This window comes from Wolffia australiana, chromosome 18 (genome assembly GCF_029677425.1).
Source record: "Wolffia australiana isolate 7733 chromosome 18, ASM2967742v1".
Taxonomy (NCBI): domain Eukaryota; kingdom Viridiplantae; phylum Streptophyta; class Magnoliopsida; order Alismatales; family Araceae; genus Wolffia; species Wolffia australiana.
The window spans coordinates 3,498,469-3,526,446 of NC_135852.1; the positions used below are offsets into that span (position 1 = coordinate 3,498,469).

Consider the following 27,978-nt stretch of genomic DNA (forward strand, 5'->3'; position numbering starts at 1 on the left):
TCATAAAAATAAACATTTCCTGGGTGTAAAAAGGTCTACCACACTTTAAGACCAAATTTGCATTTTCATACTGCACATAAGGCTTTATTTTCATTTTTTTGAATGAATAAGACTTTATTTTATGAACTCTATAGGATATTGTTTTCCATAAAAAAAACGTCAATTTTGCCGTTACAATGAAAGCTGCAAATTTTTTTAAGTATAAGGTAAATGAAATAATATTTTCCCAGTATTTATTTCAACTCAAGCAATTCCACTAATTAACACTGGATCACTTGGTTTTAAGGTCTAAACCTGTATAATATTAAAACCCAGGATGTGTATGAGAATTTCCATACTAAACACTTAAAATGATGGCAAATCATATTATCACCAAATGAGGATAGTTCTGCTAGAAATATCATCTCCAATAACTCTTGACTACTTCAAGAAAATTCAATGATATACAAACTATGGGAAACTGCCAGGAAATGACTAGTCCTTCCCCGCGCCGCCATCTCCCACTTAATTAGGTTTTTGGGTGGATAAAGTACAAGAGCTCAAGAGATAACCGAAGAGAGAGAAAATGAATCTTCAACTTCACGTCTCAGTTCATTACAAGGTAGAACTATAGTATTTGTTTGGCAAAGATGAAACTTCTTGAATCCATGTCATTTTAGAACTTTCTAGAACGTTATAGCACAGGCATTCTAGAACCTTCTAAATGATCCTTTTAAATCTCCAGAACGTTCTAGAGTCTTCTAGAGTTATGCTTCATAGTGCGGTCAACACTCTCAGATTTTGGGTTTCCTGATTAAGAGCAAAACTAATAATGCAAGATTGACCACTTCAAATATTGAAAACGAAGTCATGATCTACTCAAATGTCTCTCCACATAGTACTCCACGTAATGCGAACGTCATATGTTTCAAACATAAATATGTATGATACGGTTATGGTTACTTCGATGTTCTCAAGCTAACTGGAACGTTATTCACCAAACTTTCAAATAATCGTAAGTAGAATATTATAGTTACTTTGGTGCACTTTTTTATTCCCCTTTGCCATGTACAATTTTCTCATCCCTTTGTCCTATCTTAATCACAATCAGATGATAACAGTTGATAATGCTCAAGAGAAAAATCCCTCAGCCACATCCTAAACTCTGTATCTAAGGCAGAAAATCTCTACCAAACCTAAAAAAGGTCAAAAATCATAAACCCTGGGCACAATCACTGTACCTCGAAAAAAAAATCCCATACAAGAAACATGGTGCCCATAAATGAAGCAGAATCTATATTCACTAAAATTTGTTAACTTAATCGAAAATGATAAGAAAAGTAAGATCTTCAAACTGGTAGCTTGGAGAGAAGGAAATTTGGCACATACCTCTGGAGTAAAATCCCACAGAAAGGGCACAACGCTTTTGGAAGGCCGAGGAAAGCCGAGGACTGATGGGCTGTAGTATTGAAAAAAGATTCAGGCAGAAGATGAGAAGCCCACCTCTTACAGCAGATGCAATACCACTGGGGCTGGGTGAGAGATGAGAGCTTCATGGAGACTGCACATCGAGTGAGCTTGTGGCTAGTGGCCGACGCGTTGGCGGGTCTGCAGCTAGCCGAATCCGGAGAATGGAACGGTACAAAAGAAAGACAGAAACCACAGGTTTCTAGTTCATCATGCTCAAAAGAGTTGTCTCTGTGAAGGAAACAGACAGTGAAAAATAATGATCAGATAATTGGGTGGAAGAGATTGTTGAAGGGTTTGGAACTAATCTATTTCAAGATGTCAACAGGTATTTGATGGAGATAAGAGAAACAGACAGACAGAAAATATAGAGAAAAAAACAGAAAGAAAGGGAAAGAGAGAGAGAGAGAGAGAAATGGAGAAAAAGAGAAAGAGAGAGAAAGAAATGAAGAGAGAGAATGCGAGAAGGAGACGGAAAGAAATGAAAAGAGAGATAGAGAAAGAGACGGAATCAGAAATGTAAAGCGAGAGAAGAGAGAAAGAGAGAGAAAGAAAAGAGATAGGGAGACACAGAGAAAACGATAGGGAGAAAGAGAGAGAGAGATGAGAGAAATAGAGAGAGAGAAAGAGAGCAAAGTGAAAGACAAAGAGACGGAGAGATCTCGGGAGAAACAGAGAGAGAGAGAACAAAAGATTAAGAGAGAAAGAGATAGAGGGAGAGAAAGAGAAAAAGAGACAGCAAAAAACAAAGAGAGATGGAGACTGAGAAAAAGAGAGACAGAGAGAAAGCAAGTAGAAAGAGAGAAAGAGAGAGACAGAGAAAGAGAGGAAAGGGAGACAGAAAGAGGCCGAGAGAGATAGGGAAAAACATAGAGAGAGAGAGAGAAAGAGAAAGAAAAAGAGGAAGAGAAAGAAAAAGAGGAAGAGAAAGTGAGAGAGAGAAAGAGAAAAAAAGAGAAAGAGGAAAAGAGGTAGAGAGACAACGCGAGCAAAAGAGAAAGAGAAAAAGAGACAGAGACAGAGAGACAGAGAGCACAAGAGAAAGAGACAGAGAGAGAGAGGGAGAAAAAGAGAGACAGAGCGAGAGCAAAAGAGAGAGAGCAAGAGACATAGAGAGATAGAAAGAGAGAGAGAAGCATACTGAGAGAGAGAGAGAGACAGAAGAAACCAGGAAGAAAAATTATTGGTCCCACCTTGAAACCCTTTTTTTGAATGGCCTAGATACTTCCCACATATGGAAATTATTGACAGACGGAAGAACAGACTTCCCATTTATTTGACTAGTTATGGTTAGCAATCGGGTATTATAAAATTTCCCTTTCTTAGGGTTCGTATGTAATGGTAAGGAGCCCTCCAGTTTAATTGAATTTGATTTTTTTCCCTTCTCTTAGTCTCGCTACCTCCCATGGAAATACGGTTCCTCCTGACGTCTTTGTTTATCATCTATCTCCTCTTTCTCTCCTCTCCTGCTTTCTAGCTGACTAAAGACAAGGGAATAAAGAGCAGAAACATGAAGAAACGACCTTGGCCATCGTTTGCTGAGGACAACTTGAGTGAAACTTGCTCTGTTGGAAAGAAATTATTGACATGGGAAGAACAAACTTACCCTTTATTATGATGGTTAAATAAAACGGAATAGGGAGACAAATCGAAGAGACAAACCCGGCCATAACTCACTAAGAACAACTAGTAAGAAAATTAAGAAAGAGAAAGTTCAAGAAAGTACCTGCCAGATGATCCATCAATTTTGGATAAGAGCATCGAGAGGTGATCATTAACCAGATTTCTATTGACGACCATCCACTTTCTCATCTGAGCAAGACCAACTGGAGACCAAACCTCAACACTTGAAGAAGCTTCAGTTGACTCAGAACTGCCAAATAGGGCAGCTTCAAGAGAGAAGCCCACCAGCCTGACCCTCACTATGTTTTCACTGTAAACCAGTAACTTGTGCCACAAGCTTTTCTCCCCTATCATATCCTGAAAATTCCCATTTTTCGGTGGTTCTTCCTTATACATCTCGGGCAGAATCAGCCTTCTGCAAACTATATTGAGAATGTGAATCTTTCGAATGTTAATCTCATCAAAATGCGACTGAATATGAATTGGGATGTTTTCAAATGACAAGCTGGGCATTGGGACCTCGGAAATGAAGTTGCTGGAGAGCCAATCAAGAAGCAAGTTCTCCATAAGGCAGGGGACGTTTTGCCACAAAAAGATAAGAGCAGATATGATGTCACTGAGAACCAGAGGCCTTTCTGGATTCATAAAATAGTTTAGCGACTCAAAAATCTTAGACCTCCAATCCACAATCGTTTGACTATCTGAGTGGTAACTCAGTGGCGGTGGATCTAACGCCCAAAGAAACTCCACAGCGGATTTCTGAGTGCTGGAGAAAATGAGAAAGAATATGATTATCTAGGAAAAATAAAACACTTAAATTAGATTATAAACTCAAAAAGAAGACAGAAATTAATATTAATATAGAAGATAAAGAGAAAAGGAGATAGACTGAGATTCGCCCTCCTCCTAATAAATATTTGATTGCTTCACCTCCAAAGAAACTCACAACGCCAACACCGTTTATAATGCCATAAATTATGAATCGATCCCAAAAATAAGTGAATCTAGCTAATTTTCTGACATTGTGAATGACTATGTTTGTTTAGAATAAATTGATATAACCGCGATTATAGGACCAATTGTATACAGCATTGGCAATTTTGTCCAAAGAAAGTCTTTCTGTTTTAGTGGCTATTTTTAGAAATGAATTCATTAATTCTAAATTTTGCAAAGGTGAATAGGGAGATCCATAAAAAAGGGATGCTAAAACTGATAGTCTTTGATATTAGAATCGGGGCTCACCGGGCTTGGTACATGGGATTCAAAAGGTCGACATCAAAACTGCGAACCTGAAAATTTCAGAAAAACAATTTCTTTTACAATTTGGTATCTCAATTCATTCCACTGCAAGAATGACCAAGTGAAAAAAAGAGGAGTCCCAACGAACAACATGACTGAACGCAAAGACAGTATATGATGTTCTGTTTTAACTCCATAGGGAAGGAAAGAAATACTTTCAAAAGCAAGAGAAAAGTAGGAAGTGAGAGAGGAAGAGGGAGAAGATAGCAGGGAGTTGGATAATTGGACAGTAAAACAGGCTTGAACTAACACTAGTGTCGCCCGACCCTAGTATTAGGAGAGGAACCCTTACGTTAAGAAAGGGAAAATCAAGTATTCAACACAGAATAATGGATTCTAACAAAATTAAAAGCTTGGGCTAAATGAGGAAATTTAGAGAAAATTCCTAAACGTAATATTAGAAGAGTTAACGCGGTTAGATTGCTCACCACAGCAATCACCAAATTTCCGGGAGCGAGAACTAAACCAAAACATGGATCTGACAAGTCAGCCAACTGCAAATAATTTAGACCAGATAAATCAGGCGTACAGAAAGCCATATGCCAACAGCGAAGAGGGATAACAACATACTTTTCTTGGCTCATCAACCTTCACACTGTATGAATGAGATTCCTTTTGTACCTCAATGCACAGATCCCAGCTATAAATATTACCATCCTGCCACAATAAATAGAAAAGATCTAGTATACTATCAATTCAATTTGTGCTTATCAGTAGTAAACTCCACGAAACAGATGTTTGCTTTGTTTGGTGTAAAACCCAAAATTGACTCAAAAGGATCAACTGAGCAAATATGATGTCCATCACAGTAATAGTGCTCTTCGTATGTTATTCAATCACATGATTTGAATAGAAAAGCAAGTCGTCAGATGGAGCACTCTTGAAAAGCCCGCTAAAGATGAAATACCTGGCTACAACTGTAGAGACGACAACCATCGAAAGCACAGGCAAGACCAGTAACCTACAACCACTTAAGGAAAAATTTTACTAGCTGATCATATTTTCCATAAAATTCGGTGAAATTCGGAGGTACCAGCTGATCATGGGCATCGTAGACTCCAACTCTCTCAAATTTCCTTGATGACAGATGACATACCCATGCTTCTAGAGAGCCAGATCCTTTCCCAACGGCTAAAACTAGTAAATCAGGATACGCTAGGGTAACTGCCATCGAGAGAGTTGATATGGGGATTTGTGTAACAGAAATCACCTGCATGAGTCGAAGACAAGAAAAATGACTCATAATAATTTCTGGCTTTGAACTTATTTTTCAAGTTTTGAAACATCAGTTTGTGCTGTTTACCTCCCTCAAAAGTTGGATCGAGATAAATTTAACTTCAGATAAGGTGAGCAACTCTTCAACATCTATCATCCAAAGTCGCACGCTGTAGACATCCATCATCAAAAAGCACGAGTCAGTTCGTCTAAGATGAGATAGAGAATCAATAACAAAGATCAATCCAACATAGCTCTTCACCCAGTGGGAATTGAGATGCACTAATATTTGAGTGAAAAATATATATCACCCAATAACCTTCACATTTCAACGTAAAAAATTATTTATTTTTGAATTAATATGACCTTAGACGTTTAAGAAAAAATATCCAACGCAATGTCTCTATGTTTAGACAAAGACCTGATCCATCACCAAAAGAAACATGATCCTTTTCTGTTTTTATTTTTCTTTTTTGGTCCATAATTGTGCAATAATAACATTTCCAGTGGTTCCTCAATGGATCGTGTTTTGATAAAATCAACGAAATAAGTTTGAGATTGGTACTTTGGGAATAATTCATGGACAAACATCTTTTTTATAAGAAATCATTCACGGACAAACATGAACCAACAATTCAACAACTGAAATATGTACACGCATAATTCTTTGGAGATTTCCCCCTCCGTTGATAGTGACACTCGGAAAGTATCAATTTTCAGTTAATAAGAATTTTTTTCTATCAATTTATAAGAATTAACGAGAATATCAACATCTGAAGAAAATGTTGTCACAGAAAAAGTTGAGTAAATAAGTTTGAAATGTTAAGTAAAAGCTGAGAGCTAAAAACCTTCCATCAGAGCTTCCAGTCCCTAATAATAATTGGGGCTTTGAAGGATCTAGAGCCACCAATCCCCACCCAAGGGAACTGACCCATTCCTCATGTGCCTGGAGAATTCCAACGAGTTTGGCATCAACGGAAACACTTCTATCCTCAATTGTGTAGTATTCTGGTTGACGGAATCTCCATAGAGAAATTTTACCAGACTTCCCTCCAACAGCCAATATGGTGTAGTTAAAGTGAGTGCAGCTTCTGGGAAATGAGCCTAATACTGAAGACCAAGAAACAACAAGCGATGATAGCATAGCATTACGTGACTCATATAGCTCTGCTGTGATGACAGGGAGTCTGCGTTCGTTTTGACTTTTAAAGGACTTTCTTTTCCTTTAAAAAACAAGGCAGCACTTTCAGCTTAAAATTCAGGAATATTGTAGAAATACAAAAGGTAAAACTTAAAGCCTTCGGATGTAAAACAATAACAGTACAAGACACAATAAGACGAATTCAAGAAATACCTTTCAGAACCTGAAACAGATAATAGAAGCAGATCCAAGAAAATTTTCAAACTGAGAGAAGATGAGAAAATTGAGTGAACCTTTTACAAGAATCCAGGAAGCATTTTCACACGCGAAACTTAACATTGGAAGGCAGGGTATGCAATAATATTAAAGAGTCATTGATGCTTTACTTTAAGAAAACACAGCTTTATCTATTGATTAACATATGCATATTACAATTTAAGAAAATCAGATAAACACAATGTCAGTAGGGATCATAAAACTTGGCTTATCATTACAATTCAAAAGGAATCAGAGAAGGCAAGTCAGCAAATAATGCTAGCTTGCTGGAAGTTAGAGCAGAAGAAAAAAAAGAGAAAGGAGCAATAGTCCTGAGTGGCCTGCACAAAGAAGAACAATAACCTCAATGCCTGGATTCACTGCTTCATGTGAAGATGTGGCGAAGTGAGAAAAATATGATCCCTGTACTGCCCCTCACGGGGGAGGAGATGCAGGAACGGCGCCGGCACAAATCCATAGTGACGGAAGAGGACTACAAGCGGGAAATGGATTGGCGGCAACGCTCGAGGCAACTTTGGCTAAAAGAGGGGGACGCCAACACCAGATTCTTCCACATGTGCGCCAGTGGGCGGCGGAGGAGGAACCGGATCGCCAGAGTCCGTGTGGGGGGCACGATACATACGGAGGCGACAGAGATAGGCCAGGCTCTTGCATGCCATTTCTTCGCCGTCTCTCAGAAGGGACCTAAGCATGCATGGCGATGGTCGGGCCGCGGCGCAGCCACGCTGACGGAGCCCCAAAAACAAGGGCTGACCACCCCATTCACGGAGGTCGAAGTTGTGGCAGCTATACGAGGCCTCAATGCCGAGGGGGCCCCCGGACCCGACGGCATTCCGGTATTTTTCTACAAAGAGTTTTGGCCGGATCTGATGCAAACCATGGCACAATTCTGGAGGGGGGAGGCCAACATGGCTCGGCTTAACCGATCCCACGTCGTGTTATTGCCTAAAAAGCAAGGAGCGGAAGATATTGGTGATTTTCGGCCCATCTCCCTCTCTAACTCCATCTATCTCATCATGGCCAAAGTGTTGGCTAATCGCTTGCGGGAAGTGATTGATGGACTCGTCAGCCCCTGTCAGTCCGCCTTCATTCCAGGCAGGATGATGACGGACAGCACCGTCCTGGCGGGGGAAATAGTGGCGGCATGGAAGCGCCGAGGAACCACTGCATTCCTATGGAAGGTGGATTTCGCTAAGGCGTATGATTCCTTGGACTGGGGTTTTTTGTGGGCGGTGCTGCGTCGGCGAAACTTTCCTGAGATGTGGATCCGGTGGGTGAAAAAATGCGTGACAACCCACTCATTCTCCATTCTGCTTGACGGGCGACCCGAAGGGGGCTGGATCCAGTCACAATGTGGGGTTAGACAGGGATGCCCGTTGGCGCCACTGCTATTCGTCCTCGCTGTGGACGCCTTAGCCGTATGCACTCAGCAGCTTTGTGGGAGGGGATTGCTCCGGGGATTCCAATCTCCTAGCCAGGCCCAGGGAATCCCGCTATTGCAGTACGCTGACGACACGATATTCTTCATCGAGGGATCGGCTGAGGCGGCGGAGACCGTCTCCACTTTACTTGACTTATTTGCTAATTTTGCAGGTCTTCGTCTCAATCGGCTTAAATCGTCGTTTGTAGGATTTGGCATGACACCGGAGATGGAGCGAAGGTGTGCCGCCACCCTCGTTACCCCCATCGAGACCCTCCCCATCCACTATTTGGGGCTTCCGCTCTCTGGGGGGCAGATCCGGGCCCGAGACTGCCAACCAGTTATTGATAACATGGAGAGGCGCCTGGAAGGATGGAAGTCAAGGCTGTTGTCCAAGGGGGGCCGGCTGGTTCTCATCAAGGCGGTGCTCTCGGCCATCCCAACCTTCTACTTGTCAGTATTCCGAGTCCCGGGGGCTGTTCAGACCCGCATGGAGTCCCTTATGCGGCGATTCTTCTGGAAAGGAAGCCAGCCAGGGGATTGCCGGGGAACGGCGCGGGTGGCTTAGAAGGAAGTATGCCGACCTACCAGAGCCGGAGGCCTCGGCATTCAAGACCTGCAGCTCTCCAATCAGGCACTCCTGTCTAAATGGGTATGTCGGTTGCTCCAGCCATCGGAAAGTCTAGCGCCTCAGATCCTTCGAGATGCTTACGGCACCAGCCTGGATTGGCACAACCTGGGTGGCCGCCAACGCAGGCCGTCTGCGTTCTGGCGAGGTGTGGCACAGGTCGCTCAACTGACTCGGCAGTACTACGCCCCCCAGATTGGCGACGGGAGGACATTTCGATTCTGGCTCGATGATTGGTCGGGTCAAGGGAGGCTAAAGGAGACATACCCCCGTCTGTTCGCACTAGCACAGGACCCGGGCGCTACGGTCCGGGAGTGCTGGCGCGGGGGATGGTCGCCGACCTTTCAAGGGCAGCTGTCAGATCAACGACAGCGGGACCTCCTCGAGCTGCGGCTCCCTTTGGGGCAGCTTACGCCCATTGAGGACGAGGCTGACCAAGTCGTATGGCGGGGAGCAGCTTTTTCCGCAAGAACGGCATACACACGACTATGTCAGTCTCAGTCGACTGCCTCAAATCTCCCAGGTGGGTGCCGTCTAGTATGGAAGCGGAAGATTCCTCTGACAGTGAAGGTATTTGGATGGCTGCTGCAGAGATGTCGACTCACTACGCGCTGTGTAAGGCAACGCTGGCTCCCGGGGGAATCAGCCGAGTGTGCCCTGTGCATGGGTGAAATTGAGGACTGCGACCATCTTTTTTTCTGTTGCCCCCTGGCACGGGAGGTGTGGACCACGGAAGACGTCCCTGGGGTGGTCACCCGATCAGTTGAGTCCTTCTGGACATCGCTCCGGGGAGGACCATACCGGAGTGAAGCTGAATGGCAAAAAATTTTTGCCATCCTATGGGCTTTGTGGCTCCACCGAAACGAGGTCATCTTTCGGCGTTGCCCACCAGTAGCTCTGGCGGTCTTACAAAATGCCAGGGCTATTGCTTTGATGTGGCATCGCGACATGTAGCCGTGTTTTGGTTTCTTGTTTTGCCGTACAATGTAATGATTTACATCGTAATGGCAACGGGGGCACCGATTTACTGGCGACTCCCTTTTTCTATTCAAAAAAAAAAAATGATCCCTGTACCTCCTCCATGGTATTCCCATCTCTTATAATTTTCCTTCTTAGTTAAATAATTGTATCCTATTTATGGAAGGGTGCACTGGATGTTATTGGACGAACATGTCTAGGGTTAACGGTACTGAGGTTTATTTCATGCAGCATTCCCACAGCGGCCTCTCCCTCATCTCGAGGATCCTCCCCCTTGCTCCTGACCTTTCACCTCCATTTGGTCCTTCTCATCCCATCTTACGGATTAGAACGTTCATGGAACGGGACATAGAAGGCCCAGAGTGTTGTACAAGTGCTGGCCAAATAGCAGGCACAATGTCATTACAGCATATCTGGACTCGCAGGAGGGGGCACATGCCATGGAGAGAGGGGGGATTATGGTTTCTCCATAGGACCCTCTGCCAGTTGAGATAGATGCTCAAGCAGCAGAAGTGGATGCCATGGGAAGCGAATGTGACAACTTTTCAATATCTTAATTGCGCAATATCTATCTCCCAGAGAAATTCTACAATAATTAAAGGTGCTACAAAAATTCAACATCATCCCTTGTATGACAGATAATAATATTGAGTTCTGAATATTACTTTAAAGAAGCTGCACCAAGATTTTCACCCTTTCCAGCCTTTACACGAAAAGAATTTGGGGAATATATGTCTTCGCCGCCTTCAACCCCACTCGTCTGACTGGCAGGTACCTAAAGTTTTTTTACCAGAAACGTCACATCACATATTATTTTTGGAAAAAAATCAGTGAGAGGCCCAGCATTCTACTGGTGTTGTGGATAAGATAAATCAGCTGTAAATCAAAACTTCACTGATAGAGAAGTTTACCTCATCGAAGTTGCTTTTCGATTGTCTGATCTCATCAAAGTTAGTGCTTACAAGATAATCAAAAAATATTTTTGAAATATCTACAACCTGCAGGAAAGGGCTGGTGTTCAACAAAAACTGGGTCATTTGGGAAAAAAAGGAATGCTTAAAGCAACAATACGATATTCTTAGCAGATCTCTTTTAAGGTGCAACATTAAAAATTCGACAGAAACTTAGCAACAAGATTCAATTTTATCAGAGAAAATGATTCACTAAATCTCATGGTCGAACGGCTTAGGTAGATAGAAAAAAAACATTCCTAAGAAAACTAGGTGCGGAACAGATATCATACACTTAGAAATTCAGAAAACTGAAAAAGTCAATTCAGCCATTGAACTTACACGCATAAACACAAAGTAGAGTCCTATTTCAACTGATAAGAATAAACTGGTGTATATATCACTCAAAATATTGATACCGAGATGGAGTTCCAGCCAATAAATGCAGTAAATAATGAAGGTTTATACTCCAAACAAGGGTTAGAACACAAGTAGCACGGGATGTTGGAGATAAAGAGGTACCCTTTAGTTGGGGGGTAAAATTCCAGGTTTCTAAATCTACTTCTCGGGTTAGCAGGCTTTGGTCCTCCCGGACCAAGGGAAACGACTCTAATATCTTCTGGCACGAGATATACTGAAGGAGTTCTTTTCATGAGATCTAATATGTTCTTTTCATGAAATGTAGAAAAAGGTCGATAATGAAACATGATAGATCATTCACAAAAGAGAGAGGGAGAGGAAGAGAGATGTTCCTGGGGAAGAAGAGACGAACGAGAATGGCAAGGGCATGGTGAAGGGTCGCCGACAAAGCACTCATTGCTCGGCAGGGAGAGGGTGTTGGACCTGCGAGCACAAGGAGAGAGATTATGACTAAGCGAGGGAGAGACGGCTAAAGAGGACACATGATGCAATTCCTGCCCTAACCTCCTCGACGGCAGGCTTAAGTGGACCCAGTTATGAGCTGAGCCGTCATTTCCAAGCCATGCTTCTGTCTGGACTTTTTTCCCTCGTATGTTCAGAGTTGTATCATATCATTTTCTTCTTGTAAATGTTCTTATCAGAGTCGTATTTATCATTAAAACTGGGGCTGATGATGCCAGCCCCAGTCCCGTACTTGTATACCCTATTGCTAGGCTAGCTCTTTCAGAAATTAAGTGTGATTCAGTTTTCTGCTTAAATACCTCTATGAGCCTTTTCTAAGGGGGATTTGCTTTGATGAGAAGAATACCACCATGGAAATTGAACTCCAAGTATTCCGATTTATAATAGATTTGGGAGTAAATGTTTCCTTTATTTTCAGGTTTTTTTAATGCCATTGAAGTCTAATTTTATTTTCGGACATTAAATTCAATATTCGTACAGAATATACATTTTGTACATAAAAGTCCATAAATTTCTATGGACTTAATTAATCTACTGATAGAGTTTGAAAACTATACATACAACCTTAGGTTAGAACGACTTAAAATCATGACAATCATCTGTAAAATACAACATAATGCCAATATTTGACATTTTAAATGGGACACAAATGAAGAGAAGAGACTTCGAAAAGACAATTCTAAGATGCCATTTTCCCTGCTACTGGGACCTCTTTTAGGTATTGATTGTTTTCAAAACCAATGAGAAAAAGCGCCGAGATGAATCGAGAAATAAAGAAATCCTGAAAGAATCAAAACGCCAGTCAGAAGGAAATAAAACTAAAAGCAGGATATATCTACAGTTCAATAGCAAGCTAGAAGAATAACCTATTTTACAATGGCATACCTCCACCCACTCAGAACTGTATTCACAGTATGGCGCACTGTAAAGTTTAACAAGCCCATCAGTAGTACACACAGCAAGGATACACCTGATGAAGAATTAACCATGCAAGCAAGTTATCAACTAATACTTTTCAAACAGATAGATTGTCTTGGCTATACATCTGTTAAATTGAGTTAAAATCAAATCTTAAGAAAATGAAAGGCATCCGTGGTGCACTGTGTTGGGGTCCAAGATCCTCAAGAATGGAATGAAGGACTCACTTCATGCAGGATGGCCATGAGAATATCTTCAGTCAAACTTCTAAGTTCAGTGCATAGAAATGTATATCTTCCTGAAATCAGGGCTCATCATGCATCACTTTCACCAGAGTGTTGGGACGTTCTGGCACTGACGCAAGGATGGGATAGGATGAGTTGGGTCCGATCCAGTACCCACAGTTGTTTTTCCCATCCCAGTCGTGTCCCATCCCGGAGACTTCCCATCCAGGAACCATGTGTCCTGAGTGTGTCACATCAGGTTATGCAGCAAACCTGTCCTCTCCTGCATCCAGTGAGGGTGGACTGGATGTGGGATACATCTGGTGATGCATTCTGGTGGGATCCCGTCATATATTTATTAAAAAACCAAGTATCAAACATCATTCGTCATGGACCCTATGATATAATATAATCCTCTTTCTTCATTTGAGATTTATCATTTTCTTACGTGAGTGAGCCATGTAATGAAGGTGGCTCTTTGGCTGTAGCACTGTGAGAACGGGGAGCTGGCATGTTCTCATATGACACAGTATCAGATCAGGATCTACCCTGGTGACATCGAACAGTCTTCCTCATCTCTGATCCTCTTTGGACTAGTCTTCGCCTGTGCTACGTCTCGGAGGGAGCTAATGGCATTTCCAATGGGAGATGGTCAGGTGGTGCCAGAGGCACCCAACAGCACAACAGTGGACAAGAGCACTGCGGTCGTCCCAGACAAGCAAGTCAATTTTGGTGTCCTTTACAAGATTGAGTGGAGAAAACTGGTGGAGCTGACTTTTGTTGGCAGGTTTCTGGGAGATCATCTGACAGAGCTCAGTTCAAACTAAGCATCCACGGCAAAAGGCACGGAAGGCTGAAGAGGCCCTGATCCACTTCTAGATCCATGGCACTATGACGCAGGATATGAGAAGCAATATCTTACAGGTTGACTCTGTGAAGGATCTATGAGATGGAGTATACAGATTTTGAGCTAAACAGCTGAAGGACTGGAAAATCTATGAGCTGAATGCTGAGGCAGTTTAGGTTAGGCAAGAAGGAGACTCAATCAGGGCATACACTTGCAAGTTGAAGGCAATTTGAAAGGAGATAAACTATCTTTGGCCATGTCAGAATCTGCACTCCCTTGAAAGACAATAGATTTGCAAGCAGATATTGTTCACTTTCCTTATGGGTCTCAACTCCTTATGAGAATTTCAGAAGATAAATCCTTAACTACGAGATGATAACTTATCTGGAAAGGGACATTGGGACTGTGATGGAAGAATAGGATTGCCTGAAGCTTTTACCAGAGAACCAATGGAGGAGGGGAATTACCCTGCATTTTTTACCAAGAGGACTGACTCCACAACTCAAGGCAGCTCTAGTGCAGGCCGTCAAGGTGCCAACCCATCTTATGGACAATGTATGGGAGATGACCCAAGATGCTCTCTAGTGTCCTTACTGCAAGAAGAAGAGATACAAATAAAACCTGTCAGAAACTGACTCACAAAAATCAGCAACAGCCCAGGAAGGCTTATGTATCCACTATCCATGGACAAGAGGGTGGCTAGCCATCCACTAACAAGGGGACGGTAACCGTGAGGATGCAAGAGATGATTGAAGCTGTTGGGAAATGATAGGAGGTCAGCAAATTCAACGGTCGACTGAGCTCCACTTCCTTTGTGAAGCCAGGAGCGACTAAGCTCCACATCCTGGTTCTACCCGAATTCAGTGGACTATACATACTGAGGCTACTGATCACAAGACCCCCACTATTGCTTGTATCATTATTTATTCCCTGAGAAACATAGAGCGATATCTGCAAGGGGGAGGCATTTTATATGTGGCAACTATTGGAAGTGTAAACCGTAGAGGTGGCTTGGTATCATGAGTTGTGTTATGTTCATGCCAAGTCTCAGGGCACACCAACTACATTTTCGTAAGTTATTTTTTAGTGATGATGGGTTTTTCCTATGCGAAAAGTTCCCAAGTAGACCATTATTGATTTGGGCCTTGATTTATGTTTGTATTGGGAAAGGGGGAAAACAAGAGGTCCACTAGTGGCGGCAGGGTCAACCGGGACGAGATGACTTGAGATGCGGTGAATGGGTTGGCAGATGATCCAGTAAGGTGATTGTGTGAGGCAGGGGATCGCTGGGTGGTCAAGGGAACGGGATCGAGACAGCGAGGGATGGTGTGCTAAGTGGCACTTACCTTGAATTTTGATTGCATTCCTAACGGGAGGACTGTTAAGTATTCAAAGAAAAAGGAGTTGAAGCTCCAGCCCCCTCTCAGAAGCCGCCAATAGCATTTTGGGTTTTAGAAAAATAGTCAAATATTTCACATGAATTTGTTTTAAATAACACTTACATAAGTAGGTCTGCTATGAAAGATTCATAAGTAGACCCACTAAATGAACGGAACAGTATATTATATACAATATTGGGCATGTCTCTTATGGGCTAAAAAAAAAGTAAAACACAGGAAAGGTGTGGCCTGGTGGAAATCGCCCTTGTTAAGCAGTTCCTCCAACCGCTCCTGGATCTTCCTGTGTCTCCTTCTCATGCAGCTAGGGTTTACAAATAGGAAAACAAGACTCGTTTGATTTCTCATGTAGCTGGTTTAAATACCAGCTGGTACAGTTAAATGGTCCAGCTGATACTGCTGGTTACTTATTTTCTCACGTGAGAGAATAAGTAACTTGCCCACATGGGTCCACTTATAGCACGTGGCCCACATACAAATAGAAAGGGCAGAAAAGAAAATGAAAATAAAAATAGAAACATGGTGTAAATGAAATAAAATGGCTGGCTACATGGCCCGTATTCAATGTAACCTAAACACCAATGAACTAATTGAACCTAATGGGTTAAAGCGCCTAAGAATGCTAAATGCTCAAAAGTGCCCTCTCTGTGGAATGAACTATGTCAAATTCTCAAAAGTGCAAGTACTCGACGGATCCTGTCTGTTGCAGCTTGAGTATGGTTGATATCCATCCTGTTAATCAGGAGGAGATTTTATTTTACTTCTCGTCCACTTCATTAAGTGCTGTAATTGGGCCACATGGTGTAAGTGTCCCATAACTAGCTGTTTCTTGTTTAAGTTCTTATAGGTGGTCACGTGTGTATAAGTGACCCAAGTGATTTTTTCAGGAGCTAACTCTCATGTGGGAATAGGCCATTTAAGTGAGTCGGCATTGGTCAGTGTGATTCGATTGGTTGTATTTAAATCAGCTTAAACTAGTGGACATGCCTTCTAGCTTCTAAAAACCTAGCCGCCGCAGGGTAGTGTCTGCCAACACATAAGAGAGCATCAAGGAAGAATAGGCAAAATTGTGATTAAGACACCCCCTGAGCACAGCTCATCCACTTTGGAAGTTTGACATGTAAGTTGCTCCGGCAGCGAAAAAGGTCCAATGATTGAACCTAATAATGAGGGCTTTAAACTAAGCCACAAAATCTCAAGTAGTTCCTGAACATCAGCCAGGTTGATCCAAAAAGACTGAATGCAATGCAAAACCAACCTTCCGGTTCTCATCCTTCTAAGTAGCTGCATAAGAAGACTACAAAATCTGAAGAGGACTACATGCTTGCCGTATGCCCAGGGCTGAGTAGTTGACATTGTCGCATAAGAAGACTACAAAATCTGAAGAGGACTACATGCTTGCCGTATGCCCGGGGCCAAGTAGTTGACATTGTCGCATAAGAAGACTACAAAATCTGAAGAGGACTACATGCTTGCCGTATGCCCAGGGCTGAGTAGTTGACATTGTCGCTTAATCATTGATGTCAGGCTATCAGTGATCATGCCAAATGTCTGAGAATCCTCTGAATCTTGTAGTGAAGCAGTGGAAAACTTCCCACCTCTTCACTTCGTACACCTGAGACTTCCAGGGCATGGGGGCAGAAAACTGGAGTGGACCATCAGACACAACATGCATCTCTCAGGTTCATTTGGCAATTAGTAAGCACATAAGAGGTCCAAAGTCATCCCTGATGAGAATGCATGAATGGTACTTCAGCCCACAAACTGCTGCACTCTATACATGAAAAGCTCCAGCCAAAACTTTGGCTGTGCAAAGTTTGCCCATTCACTTGGCAACTTCTGCACAGTTTTCTTTCAGATTGCAGTATGCGACGTTCAGCAACTTTCCAAAATGGATATTTGGCAGTACTTGTCATTAATGGGACCGGCATATAGCCACTAAGAAATTTACCAGAAAATTAAATGATTTTGAAAACAGAAGAGTTAGTACTCTTAATCAATCAGTCTAAACCTCACTCCCTTACAACTTTGATAGCTGCAAAGATCAGGTGAGACTGTTATCCCATCTTCTTAGGTTATGTTCATAATAATGGATACAGAGGAACACAGAAACACATGGCAACAGTAGAAATAGAAGAAGGGGCAACTAAAACTGGGATCTGACTGCTACGATTTACATGAGGATGGAAATCTTTAATGTCAAACAGTGCAGGCATCTCGTATATGATATGATATGCGAAAAGATAAAAATCAGAAGGTCTAGAGTTCACGTTACCCAGAGTTGGGGGCAAATCCCAGAGGGGACCATGCAATGGACCGAGCGCAAGGACGGGTATCACGGGATAGAGAAATTGGTAGCAAGGAAGGAGCACAAAGTTCTACAAAAATACAGCATTTTAATTCATCAAACCCCAAAAGGAGCACATCATACTAGTCTCCATCAAATAACGCAAACAATATGAAAACCCTATGTCAACATCTCTGTAAATGCGGAGACAATGTAATGCAATATGCAGTCGCATCTATGAACGCCAACGCTAGACCAAGCAGAAGGACAACAGGCCAGCCCAGACAGGCCCAGCAGCTGGGTTTTCTTAAGCTATTGGAGAGGAGACAACGGCTTTTGACTCTTGTAAGTGCTCTTACGCACCCGATCATCGCTGGCCCTCTCCTAACCCCTTTCTCTGGCAGACGTCCATCCCTGCGACTGATACACGATGCTTCTTCTCCATGAAGTACCAAAGAAAGAAGAGAAAAATCCACCAATAAGAAGTCCACATGCTGACTAATACAGCACATGTGAGGAGGATTTAAATAAGCAGAAATGGGAGGGAGAAGAAGCACTTCTTGGTATTTTCAAGATTTAGTTGCAAGTCGCAACTGGAGGCTGGGGGAGCAGGATCAGGCCTGTGATTCCATAAGGGAAGAACTCTACTCGTGATTTCCATTATTCCATTCCGCATTCTCGCTTTCGTTCCCATTTCTTCTCATCCCTCTCTACATTTTTCATGATACGATCTACTGATTTCGTTGGACATCAATCGGGATTCTAAGATATTTGGCTAGTTCGATATATTTCGATCCATATCCTCTTTAAGGATTTCTCAGAACGATATCAGCGACATAGAGCGGTTGCGTCCATGAGTGCACGATGTTATCCATCATGCCTGCTTGACAGCATCGTCCAGCAGCCTGCCCCTCACTCCATGATCTTCTTTCTGTCTCTCTCTATCTCTCTTTTTATTCCCAGAACTACCTTCAAGACTCAGTGTGAACCTTATCGTGGAACTGCTCAAGAAAGTTGAAGTTGCAATCTGGGGTCGTACCACGATGTTCCCTCATATTGAAGAGAGAAATTTGAGGAATGGATTCTGCTGAAAACAATAACTTTGGGGACCTAAGGACATGCTGCTATATGGCCTATGTGATAATCAGGTACACAATAAAATATACTTGTTGTGCAGAGGTCTGCCGCCTGTCTTTTTCTTCTATGTTATTTTCCATATAATATTTATGTTGTCCACCAGTGGGCATAACTTTAGAATAAGCCCACCTTAAACTATCAAAGTGACTTATTAACGCACAAGCGTGTTCGCTTTTAAACTGTCGTCCAGACCCAGGCCCATTATGTATCTTTGTGGGAATTTAAGTCCCACCTCACCAGAGAAACAGTTTGTCATTTTTTCACCACTGGTGGACATCTTCAAGCTGTTGGTCTGGGTGATGTAAAGCTGCATGGATTGGGGATTATTAAAGATGTTTTACCAAAGTTTAAGGCCCTGTTGATTTCAACTCAAAGGTAGGTTTCTGATATTGGTTGTTCCCCCATTCTGAATTCTGACAGATGTTTTCTACATGACAAGGTGGGGACACCCCACCTTGTCATGGAATGCTGGAATGCTGCTGCTGGGGGAGGACTATCATCTTCCAGTAGGTGGGAGAGGCTTTTTTCGCATCATGGTATACTAGGACACCCCTCTGAAACCTTGGACCATTATGTCCCCCTTTGTTTGTGGGTTTTGATGTTATTCACTCTGGTGTGTGAGGCTTGTCGATTGACCAAACACAAGAAATCATCTTTCAGTCATGTTAGTGAACCTACTCAAATGTTGTTTTGTCATTTACGCAGAGATATCTCGAACGCATGTCTGTCTATAGTGTTACAGGTGTCGCTGGTTTATTGTTTTTAAATTGATGAGAGTACACATTACACATGGACTTATTAAAGGCAAAGTTAGAAGGCAGTCAAATCAAGAAGTTCTGCGAGATGATTCATACTCAATATGGGGTAATTATAAAAGGTTCAGATCTGACAATTACTAAGAGTACTACAATAAATAAGTGTCTGAATATTTCAAGCAGAGTGGTGACATTCATGAATCATCATGCATGAGAACACCTCAACAAAATGGGCTCACTGAGAGGTGGATTGGATATGTGGAGTCCCTTGCTCGGACACTGTTACTCCACTGAGATGTCCCCAAATGCTGCGTGAGGGAGGAGATGAGTTTGATCTTTACCTGAGGAAAGGAGTTGGAAAGTTTCTGGTGTGGCAAACATAAGCAAGGTTCCTTGATGAGATTCGTTAGGATGGCGTCTCCCCAGTTAAATGCATATTATAGGGTTAATCAGAAGGACTAAAAGACTATCATCCCTCCAATAGACTTTTTGCCTCTGCCAGTCTGACATTTGATAAATATCCGGCATTCTATGGAGGTGAGAACTTCCAGAAGCCGCACGATCTCTCAGCCAAACTTCAGGCTGACCCATTGATCCTATTATATCCTTTACAGATACAGGAACCAGTGGGTAATATGCAGAAAAATTCTCAAACTGAATATGATGACCCAGGTGTACCCAATGGACAAAGTCCAGTGCCAAGTCTTGAGGGTCTACTAATGGACGAAGAGGAAAAACTTTTCCCACATCTCACTCTTGCTATGGTAAGGTGTATCAACCGGCTAAGGAGGACCTTCAGTGGTCCCTTGTGTCACGAAAGAGGACTCAGAGTTGTACTTAAAGACCATAGTATCCCATTGCAAATTATGTTCCCTATGATCCGCTCAGTCCCTCCTATCAGATTTTCTTTTCCAAGCTTAGCACTGTTGAAGTTCCCAGAACAGTTGTACAGCCCTGGGAAGCAAGGAATGGATTCAGGTTATGGATGAGGAAATGGCCCTATTGAAGAAATACGAAACATGGAAATTGATACCACTTTCCAGTCTCCCCCCCTTCCCGGCAAGAAAGCAGTCGGATGTAAGTGAGTCTTTACTCCAAAACACGACTCACATAGCGCATTAGAACACTACAAGGATAAACAAGTAGCTGAAGGTTTTACACAGTCACATAGCATAAATTACTGTGAAATTTCGCCCCAGTAGCCAAGCTGGATACTGCGAGGATTCTTCTAGCCCTAGAAACCCACATGGGCTGTAAGATCTAACAGTATGACGCAAAGAATGCATTCCTCCACTGTGAACTGGAGGAGGTTTACATGATCATACCTCCCAGATAAAAACATGCTTCTAATGGGAGTATGGTTAGACTAGAGAAGGCCTTGTCGGAAGGTTAAACAAATAATCCTTCCAACTATAATTCCTTGTTGACAAGGAAGAACTTCAACAGATTCAATAAGGAGAGACAGAAAGAATCTTAACTTCTTCATTGATGCAATCAGTTACCGTGTACCCCTAATATAATGGGATAGAAGGGAATTACATGTAATGGAAAAGGAAATGACAGAAAAGAAATGACAGAAAAGGAAATGTCAAAATATGGAAATAACAAATTTGGAGTTGCTAGCTGAGACCCCCCCCCCTCAAGCTGGTAGGTAGATGCTTGTAACTCTCAGCTTGGAGAAAGATCAGCTTTTGGAATGTAGTCCCTGGAATACTTTTGGTGAGAAGGTCTGCCACTTGGTCGGTGGTTGGCACATACTGTAGCTTGATTATCTTTTGATCCACCTTTTCTCTGATGAAGTGTCTGCTGATTTCAATATGTTTCATTCTGTCGTGCTGTATGGGGTTGTGAGCTATATCTATTGCTGACTTACTATCACAATAGAGTATAATTGTTGTATCCAGTGGATTTTGTAGTGGATGAAGATCTGAAAGGATAATCTGCAACCACAACCAATCACAAATGCCTTTAGTGAGAGCTCGAAATTCAGCTTCAGCACTAGATAAAGCAACCGCCGGCTGTTTTTTACTTTTCCAAGTCACCAAATTTCCACCAAGGAATGTACAATATCCTATAGTTGATCGTCGATCAACACATGATCCCCCGTAATCTGAGTCTGTATAGATTTCCAGATTTATGCCACTGCCCCTTTTGTACAATAATCCATGGCCCGCCGTACCTTTTAGATACGACAATACTCTGTAAGCTGCTTGCATACGTGGTTCTCTGGGGCTGTTCATAAATTGACTTAGAAGTCCCACGGCAAATGCAATATCTGGTCTTCTGTGGTTTAGATAAATTAGCCTCCCAATCAGACGTTGGTACCTCTCCTTATTTACTGGAGCTGATTATTTACTTAATCCCAGTTTAATATTGGATTCAAGTGGTGTTGCAGCTGGCTTGCACCCACTCATCCCTGTCTCCTGCAACAAGTCCAAAATATACTTCCGTTGTGAGATGAAAATACCCTTCTTTGAATATGCAACTTCAATGCCCAAAAAATATCGGAGAGGTCCCAAGAACTTAATTTCAAACACCTCTGACAAGCGAACTCCCAACTGCCTTGTTTCTTCCTCATCATCACCGGTAATGATTATGTCATCTACATAAACCAGAAGGACGGATATACGTCCAGAAGGAGATTGCTTTACAAAAAAAGTGTGATCACCATGGCTTTGTGTGTACCCCATATTTCGGAGACTTTGGGATAACTTCCCAAACCATGCCCTTGGGGATTATTTGAGGCCATAGAGTGTCTTCTTCAGCTTACAAACCTTGGAACCAGATAGTTTGGAATAATATCCAGCAGGCAATCGCATGTAAATTTCCTCCTCCAGATCACCATGTAGGAAGGCATTCTTAACATCATATTGATGTAGTTGCCATCCCAAACTTGCTGATACTGCAATCAATATACGCACTGTATTTAGTTTTGCTACCGGAGCAAAAGTTTCCTCATAATCAATTCCTTTGGCAACTAATCAGGCTTTAAACCTTTCTATGGTCCCATCTGCTTTGTATTTTACTGTATACACCCAATGACACCCAACTGGTCGTTTACCTTTAGGTAAATCGACAATCTCCCAAGTGCCACTTTTTATAAGAGCTTCAATTTCGATATTCATTGCTTCTATCCACTTGTCATCTGTTAATGCTTCCTTAACAGTTTTTGGAATTATAGTTGACTCCAGCGTAGTGAGGATTGTCTAAAAATTGGAAGAAGTGTGCTCATAAGTCACAAAATTAGAAAGAGGATACTTAACTCCTTGGGTACATGTTCTTTTCCCTTTCCTCAGGGCAATGGACCACCATAAGTCATCATCTTGATCTGGTACATTCAACTCAGTTTGGATCTCTTGATCTGGTACACCCAACTCAGTTTGGGGCTCTTGATTTTGAGATACAACGACCTCTTCAGTTGCATCATCCTCAATTGATCTAACATCTTCTGAGGTTGATTGGTTGATAACAGCAGTGTCAATTGGATCTCTACCAATAGATGGATGTATCTGCTCCAACATTTCTCCATGAGCTGTACTCACAGTTGTTGTTGTCTCAAATATATCCAGAGAGTTATTTTCAAATGATGTCTGAGCTTGTATGTCTGATCTATTTGCAAAGAATTGCTCATTTTCAGCAAATGTTACATCCGCAGGTATAAAAAATTTCTTTGACTTGGGGTCATAACACTTATACCCCTTTTTTCCTTGCGAGTAACCAACAAATATACACTTAACTGCTCTTGGGATGAATTTATCAATAGGACTATATATGTGAACGAAGGCTATACATCCAAAAACTTTTGGTTTTAATCTGGTCTTCAAGTTGACATGAGGAAAATATTCAGAGATACTATCAACTGGACTGATATATTTCAATACCTTGGAAGATAGTCGATTAATTAAGTGGACTGCTGTTAGTATGGCATCTCCCCAAAAATACTCAGGGACATTCTGATGAAGAAGAAGAGTCCTTGCGGTATTAACTATATGACCTATCTTCCGCTCAGCAATGCCATTTTGTTGTGGGGTGTATACACATGAAGATTCTTGTAGTATGCCGTGTGTCAAGAAGTATGAGGACAAACTTTCATTAAAGAATTCCTTTGCATTGTCGGACCTGAACTTCTTGACAGATACGCCAAACTGGTTTTGAACTCTCACACAAAACTCTTGTATAACCCTTGTAACCTCTTATTTATGTTTGAGCAAATGTACCCAACTAAGTCGTGTACAGTCATCAACTAGGATAAGGAACCATCTTGCCCCTGTTAGTGATGTTATGGGAGATGGTCCCCATATATCACTATGGATAATAGAGAATGGAGTCATACTCCTCTTGCCATCTCCCTTGTATGTTGCCCTTTTATGCTTTGCACATTGACAAGATTCACAAATAATTCTTGAAATTTCAAAATCCTTCGCAAAAGAGGGAAACATCTTTTCTACCAAAGCAAAAGAGGGAAACATCTTTTCTTCAAGTCGGTTGTTGCCCTTCACTTCCGATATCTGAGCATCTGCCATCAGTCCTGCTTTTACTTCATCTTTGACGTAGATCAGCCCACTTCGTTCCTTAAAGTGTAAAATCTTCTGGTTCTTTACCTTGTCATAAGTAAAACAGCCAGACGAATCAATAATTAGTGTGCAACCAATATCTTGAACTAACCGTTGAGGAGAGACCAATTGAGCTTTTAGGTAAGGTACATGGAGAACATTCTTAATTACTCCCAAGCTCCCTACCTTCACATCACCTATACCAATTACAGGTAATATTTCTCCCCCAGCAGTAAAAACCTTCTTATCTCCTTCATATGAAATATAACTGCAAATTTTTGAATGATGAGGAGTCATATGATCAGTAGCTACAGAATCCAGAATCCAGTCTAAGTAAAGATGACATTCAGAATGTAGCAAATTACCTGATCTAGTACTTGTTCTGGCCATGGAGGTGGAACTGACTATGGCTTTCAACTTTTCAAGCTTTTCCCTGAGACTGCTAATCTCATCACTGTTATGTTTTGGTATATGCTTCATTGACTCATGCTCAGATGACTCCCCATCTTCCAGACTGTTACCTTGAGTATTTACTGAGTGAGCTTGGAATTTGGGAGCTCGTCCATGCAGATCCCAGCAGTTGTCCTTTGTATGCCCTCTTCGTTTACAGTAGTTGCACACAATATTACTTCTATATACTTTGCCTCCCTGGCTTTTCTTGTTTACGTCACTCCTTTCTGGTACACTATTCTTTGTTGCATTCTTGGAGTTGGGATCCCAGGCAGTCTTCTGACCCTTGACTTTGACCATAAGTCCCATTCCATTTTCATCTTTTGGTGTACTTGAAGCTACTTGTAGACAGCCTTCTTCTTCCAATATAGTATTAATAGCCTGCTCCAGGTCGGGAACCTTTTCCCAATTGAGAATCTGGCTCCATAGTGGTTCATACTCAGAGTTTAGACCCACTAGAAGTTTGAACATTCTATCTCGCAGCGTATACTCCCACTCGTCAGAATTTTGAATCGGTCGGTAGTAGTCCAATTCTAACCAAATAGCTAGGAGTTCATTCACATAATCTGTCACAGATCTGTCTCCTCGCAGTAAGTTCCATGCTTTGATGAAGAGTTCATAAGTTCTCCAAAGATTGCTCTTCTTTAGAGTATTCTTCCGAACATAATCCCATATCTGCTTGGCAGTTTTTAGGAAAGACATTTGCGGGAGCTGATCTTTGGTCATGCTCCCAAGTAAAAAAACGTGGACACTTGCATCATCTCTCTTCCAAGCTTTATATGATGGATGAGATGGCTCCATCTCGACGATCAAGTGATCATCTAGTTCCCGGCAAACCAGCGTCAACTCTACTATCTGCCCCCATTGGGCAAAATTTTTTCCATTATACCGAAGTGGTTCAGCTTCGTGATTCCACAGCGGATCCTTGGACGTCATTCTCTAGATGGGATGAGGCTTCACCAGACGGCATTTTGCACTAATTTTTGAGCTTGCAGGACGTCCTCAAATTTGGAAGAGGGTACTTCTTGGCAGTTACTTTAGTCGTAGCTTCACTGAGGTTGAGAGCTTCTCGCATGGCAATATACTCCAACAACCTTGACAATGACTCCTCAGCACAGTGATAACTATGACCTTGCCGAGTGTCCACGATATTCTTGATGAATTCGTGGAGTGTCCACAAATCCAGAACAGTCGTTTCTTGAACAATCGCGTGTCCACGATACTCTTGATGATGACGATGACGATCGTAACCCCGCTGATGGCTTTACTCCCAACAAGCAATGGCGAAAAACTCCTCAGCACGATGACGACCCTAACCTTGCTGACGGTGATACTCTCCACCAGCGATGGCGAAACGGACAACGTGTTCCTCACTGATCACGCTCTGATACCATGTTGGAAGGTTAAACAAATAATCCTTCCAACTATAATTCCTTGTTGACAAAGAAGAACTTCAACAGATTCAAGGAGAGACAGAAAGAATCTTAACTTCTTCATTGATGCAATCAGTTCCCGAAAATAACAGAAAAGGAAATGTTAAAATATGGAAATAACAAATTCGGAGTTGCTAGCTGACAGGCCTCAAGCAATCTCCAATGACATGGTTTGGGAAATTTTCCAAGACCATGAAGAGACTGGGGTATGAACCATATAATGGAGATCACACTCTCTTTATCAAGCATCACACGTGTGGAATGCCAGTCCTGATTGTTTATATGGACAACATCCTCATTGCAGGGAACGACAAAGTTGAAGGCTTCAGTATTTCTTGGGCATGTAGGTGTCCTACTCCAGCAATGGCATGTTTCTGTCACAACACAAGTATACCTTGGACCTTCTAAAGGAAACTGGTCAACTTGCTTGTAAACCAGTCAGAACTCCAGTTGACACAAAATGAGTTCACCAGACGAGAGGATAGGCCACCAGTAAATCTGAAGTCCTTATCGAGCTTTTGCTTGTGGGATTCTCCAAGCAAATCAGTGTCATATTCACCATTCACCAAAGGATTTCTTTCAAAAAAAAAATCATTCACCAAAGGATCCCACCATCTACGTTTTCCAAGTTGATTGGCAAGCTTGGCATGGATAATGAGGGGGCTGTTGAGCAGAGGGCTGTACTAGTGGGCCTAACTATGGAATTACACCACCTTAAATTATCAACGTAACTTGTTAAGGTAAATGCATGTTTAGTCACTTAAACTATCGTCCAGGGCGGGGCCCATTATGTAACTTAGGGAGTATTTAAGCCCCACCCCACCAGTGAAACAGTATGTCATTTTTTCACCAAAACCCTAATACCCAGAGACTGGAGGCTGCCGAACTCCACCTCTGCAGAGATGACAATACTCAATAAGATATGTACTCATGATCGCTATCATTGTTGAATAGGGTAAGCAGTTTGATTTATAGGATTCAAAGGACATTCTTCGCCAGTCAATTAATGGCAGGATACTTTCTGTGGAAAAATAATATTCACTCGCATCCCTCCCAATGTTATAATTGAAAAGTTGATTGAATTTTGTTTACACATCACTCCAACAGGAAATTTATAAGAAAAAAAGATAGGACGACTAAACAGATTATTCTCTAAATCTTATTTTCTTCAAGAAAATTCACTAAATTTTATCAATGAAAGAAACGTAAAGTTTAAAAGTTGACTTCTTTCAAAAAAAAAAAAGTTTAAAAGTTGACACATCGTTCAGCAGAACATCCAAAACACGCAGACGAACCTTCTTCCTTAACAACTCCAATTGAATGTATTCTGCCAGGAGGAAGCTTAATCAGCCCCCGAGGCCCTGAAGCAAGCGCCGGATTCTGCGAAATTGCAGTGAAAGCAACGGTGAATACATTTTATATTAAGATGAATACAAATCAATTCATTTCTTCTTTTTCAATCTTTACCAAAATAGTGACGACGGAGCCGGAAGCAACCGCAACCAGATTTTCCTCTGACCATGCAACTGAGTCAGGATACGAAGGGCATTCAATGAGCGGTGTTGTCTGTATATGTGAATCCATCCGCTTACCGCCAACGTAGAAATATGCTGCAACTGATCGACGAGTAACCACAACTGAACTTATAAAACCACCCGAATTGACAAAAATTACAAAAACACCATACAAAACTCAGAACCAAGTCGGCGAAGATCAAGCTAATGCTTCCATTTCAGTACCAAGTCGACAACGATCTAAATTTTAACATATATTAGCATCCCTGCCTTGAAATGGATAGTGCGGCCTCGAACATGCAACAGAACCATCCCAGCCATGAGTGTATTGAACGAAAAAGGTAATTAATCTATAATTCGGCTATAATCATACGCCAGGTAAAGAAGAACCGACCTTAGATCTCCGCTCAGCTCAAGATAACAGATCAACGATGAAGAACAGAGCTCAACGATTTCAAATTGGCCGGCCCCTCTACCATGTCTGCTCTCTTCTGATTTCCTATGCCGAGAGTTTTTTATACTTGCCACCACGCGCCAACCGGAATTTCCTTGAATTTTAATTTAAACATAATATTTTAGCTCAAAAAAGTGAAGTTCAGAATAGT

At 42.0% G+C, this 27,978-nt stretch overlaps 1 protein-coding gene across 20 annotated transcripts; it reads right to left on the reverse strand.

The window, feature by feature from the left end:
* Positions 1-740: 740 nt before the first annotated feature.
* LOC144715061 (Transducin/WD40 repeat-like superfamily protein) lies at positions 741-27,902 on the reverse strand. 20 transcript variants are annotated; one of them, XM_078589932.1, is made up of 18 exons: positions 27,768-27,853; positions 27,547-27,663; positions 27,452-27,469; positions 27,327-27,373; positions 27,155-27,239; positions 12,744-12,828; positions 11,728-11,819; positions 10,938-11,023; positions 10,692-10,801; positions 6,432-6,806; positions 5,672-5,753; positions 5,402-5,578; positions 5,276-5,329; positions 4,939-5,025; positions 4,797-4,862; positions 4,312-4,358; positions 3,173-3,835; positions 1,239-1,677 (listed from the first exon to the last, which is right to left on the reverse strand). In XM_078589932.1, the coding sequence occupies exons 6-18, from the start codon at positions 12,800-12,802 to the stop codon at positions 1,329-1,331; spliced, it is 2,247 nt and encodes a 748-aa protein (XP_078446058.1). In that variant the 5' UTR covers positions 12,803-12,828; positions 27,155-27,239; positions 27,327-27,373; positions 27,452-27,469; positions 27,547-27,663; positions 27,768-27,853; the 3' UTR covers positions 1,239-1,328. The 20 variants fall into 20 exon arrangements, with proteins under 20 accessions (XP_078446054.1, XP_078446058.1, XP_078446057.1 ...); XM_078589931.1 differs by having other exon boundaries at positions 27,327-27,385; XM_078589936.1 differs by having other exon boundaries at positions 27,547-27,613; positions 27,768-27,839.
* Positions 27,903-27,978: the final 76 nt, after the last annotated feature.

Bases quoted from the DNA above. Each gene is read 5' to 3' on its own strand.
- LOC144715061 (XM_078589916.1), bottom strand. From the start codon at position 27,443: ATGGATTCACATATACAGACAACACCGCTCATTGAATGCCCTTCGTAT. The intron at 17,623-27,154 runs GTTCGTCTGCGT...GTATTTTTGTAG, and splicing joins TGGAGTTGTTAAGGAAGAAG to AACTTTGTGCTCCTTCCTTG. The intron at 1,678-3,172 runs GTACTTTCTTGA...TTTCCTTCACAG, and splicing joins ATTGATGGATCATCTGGCAG to AGACAACTCTTTTGAGCATG.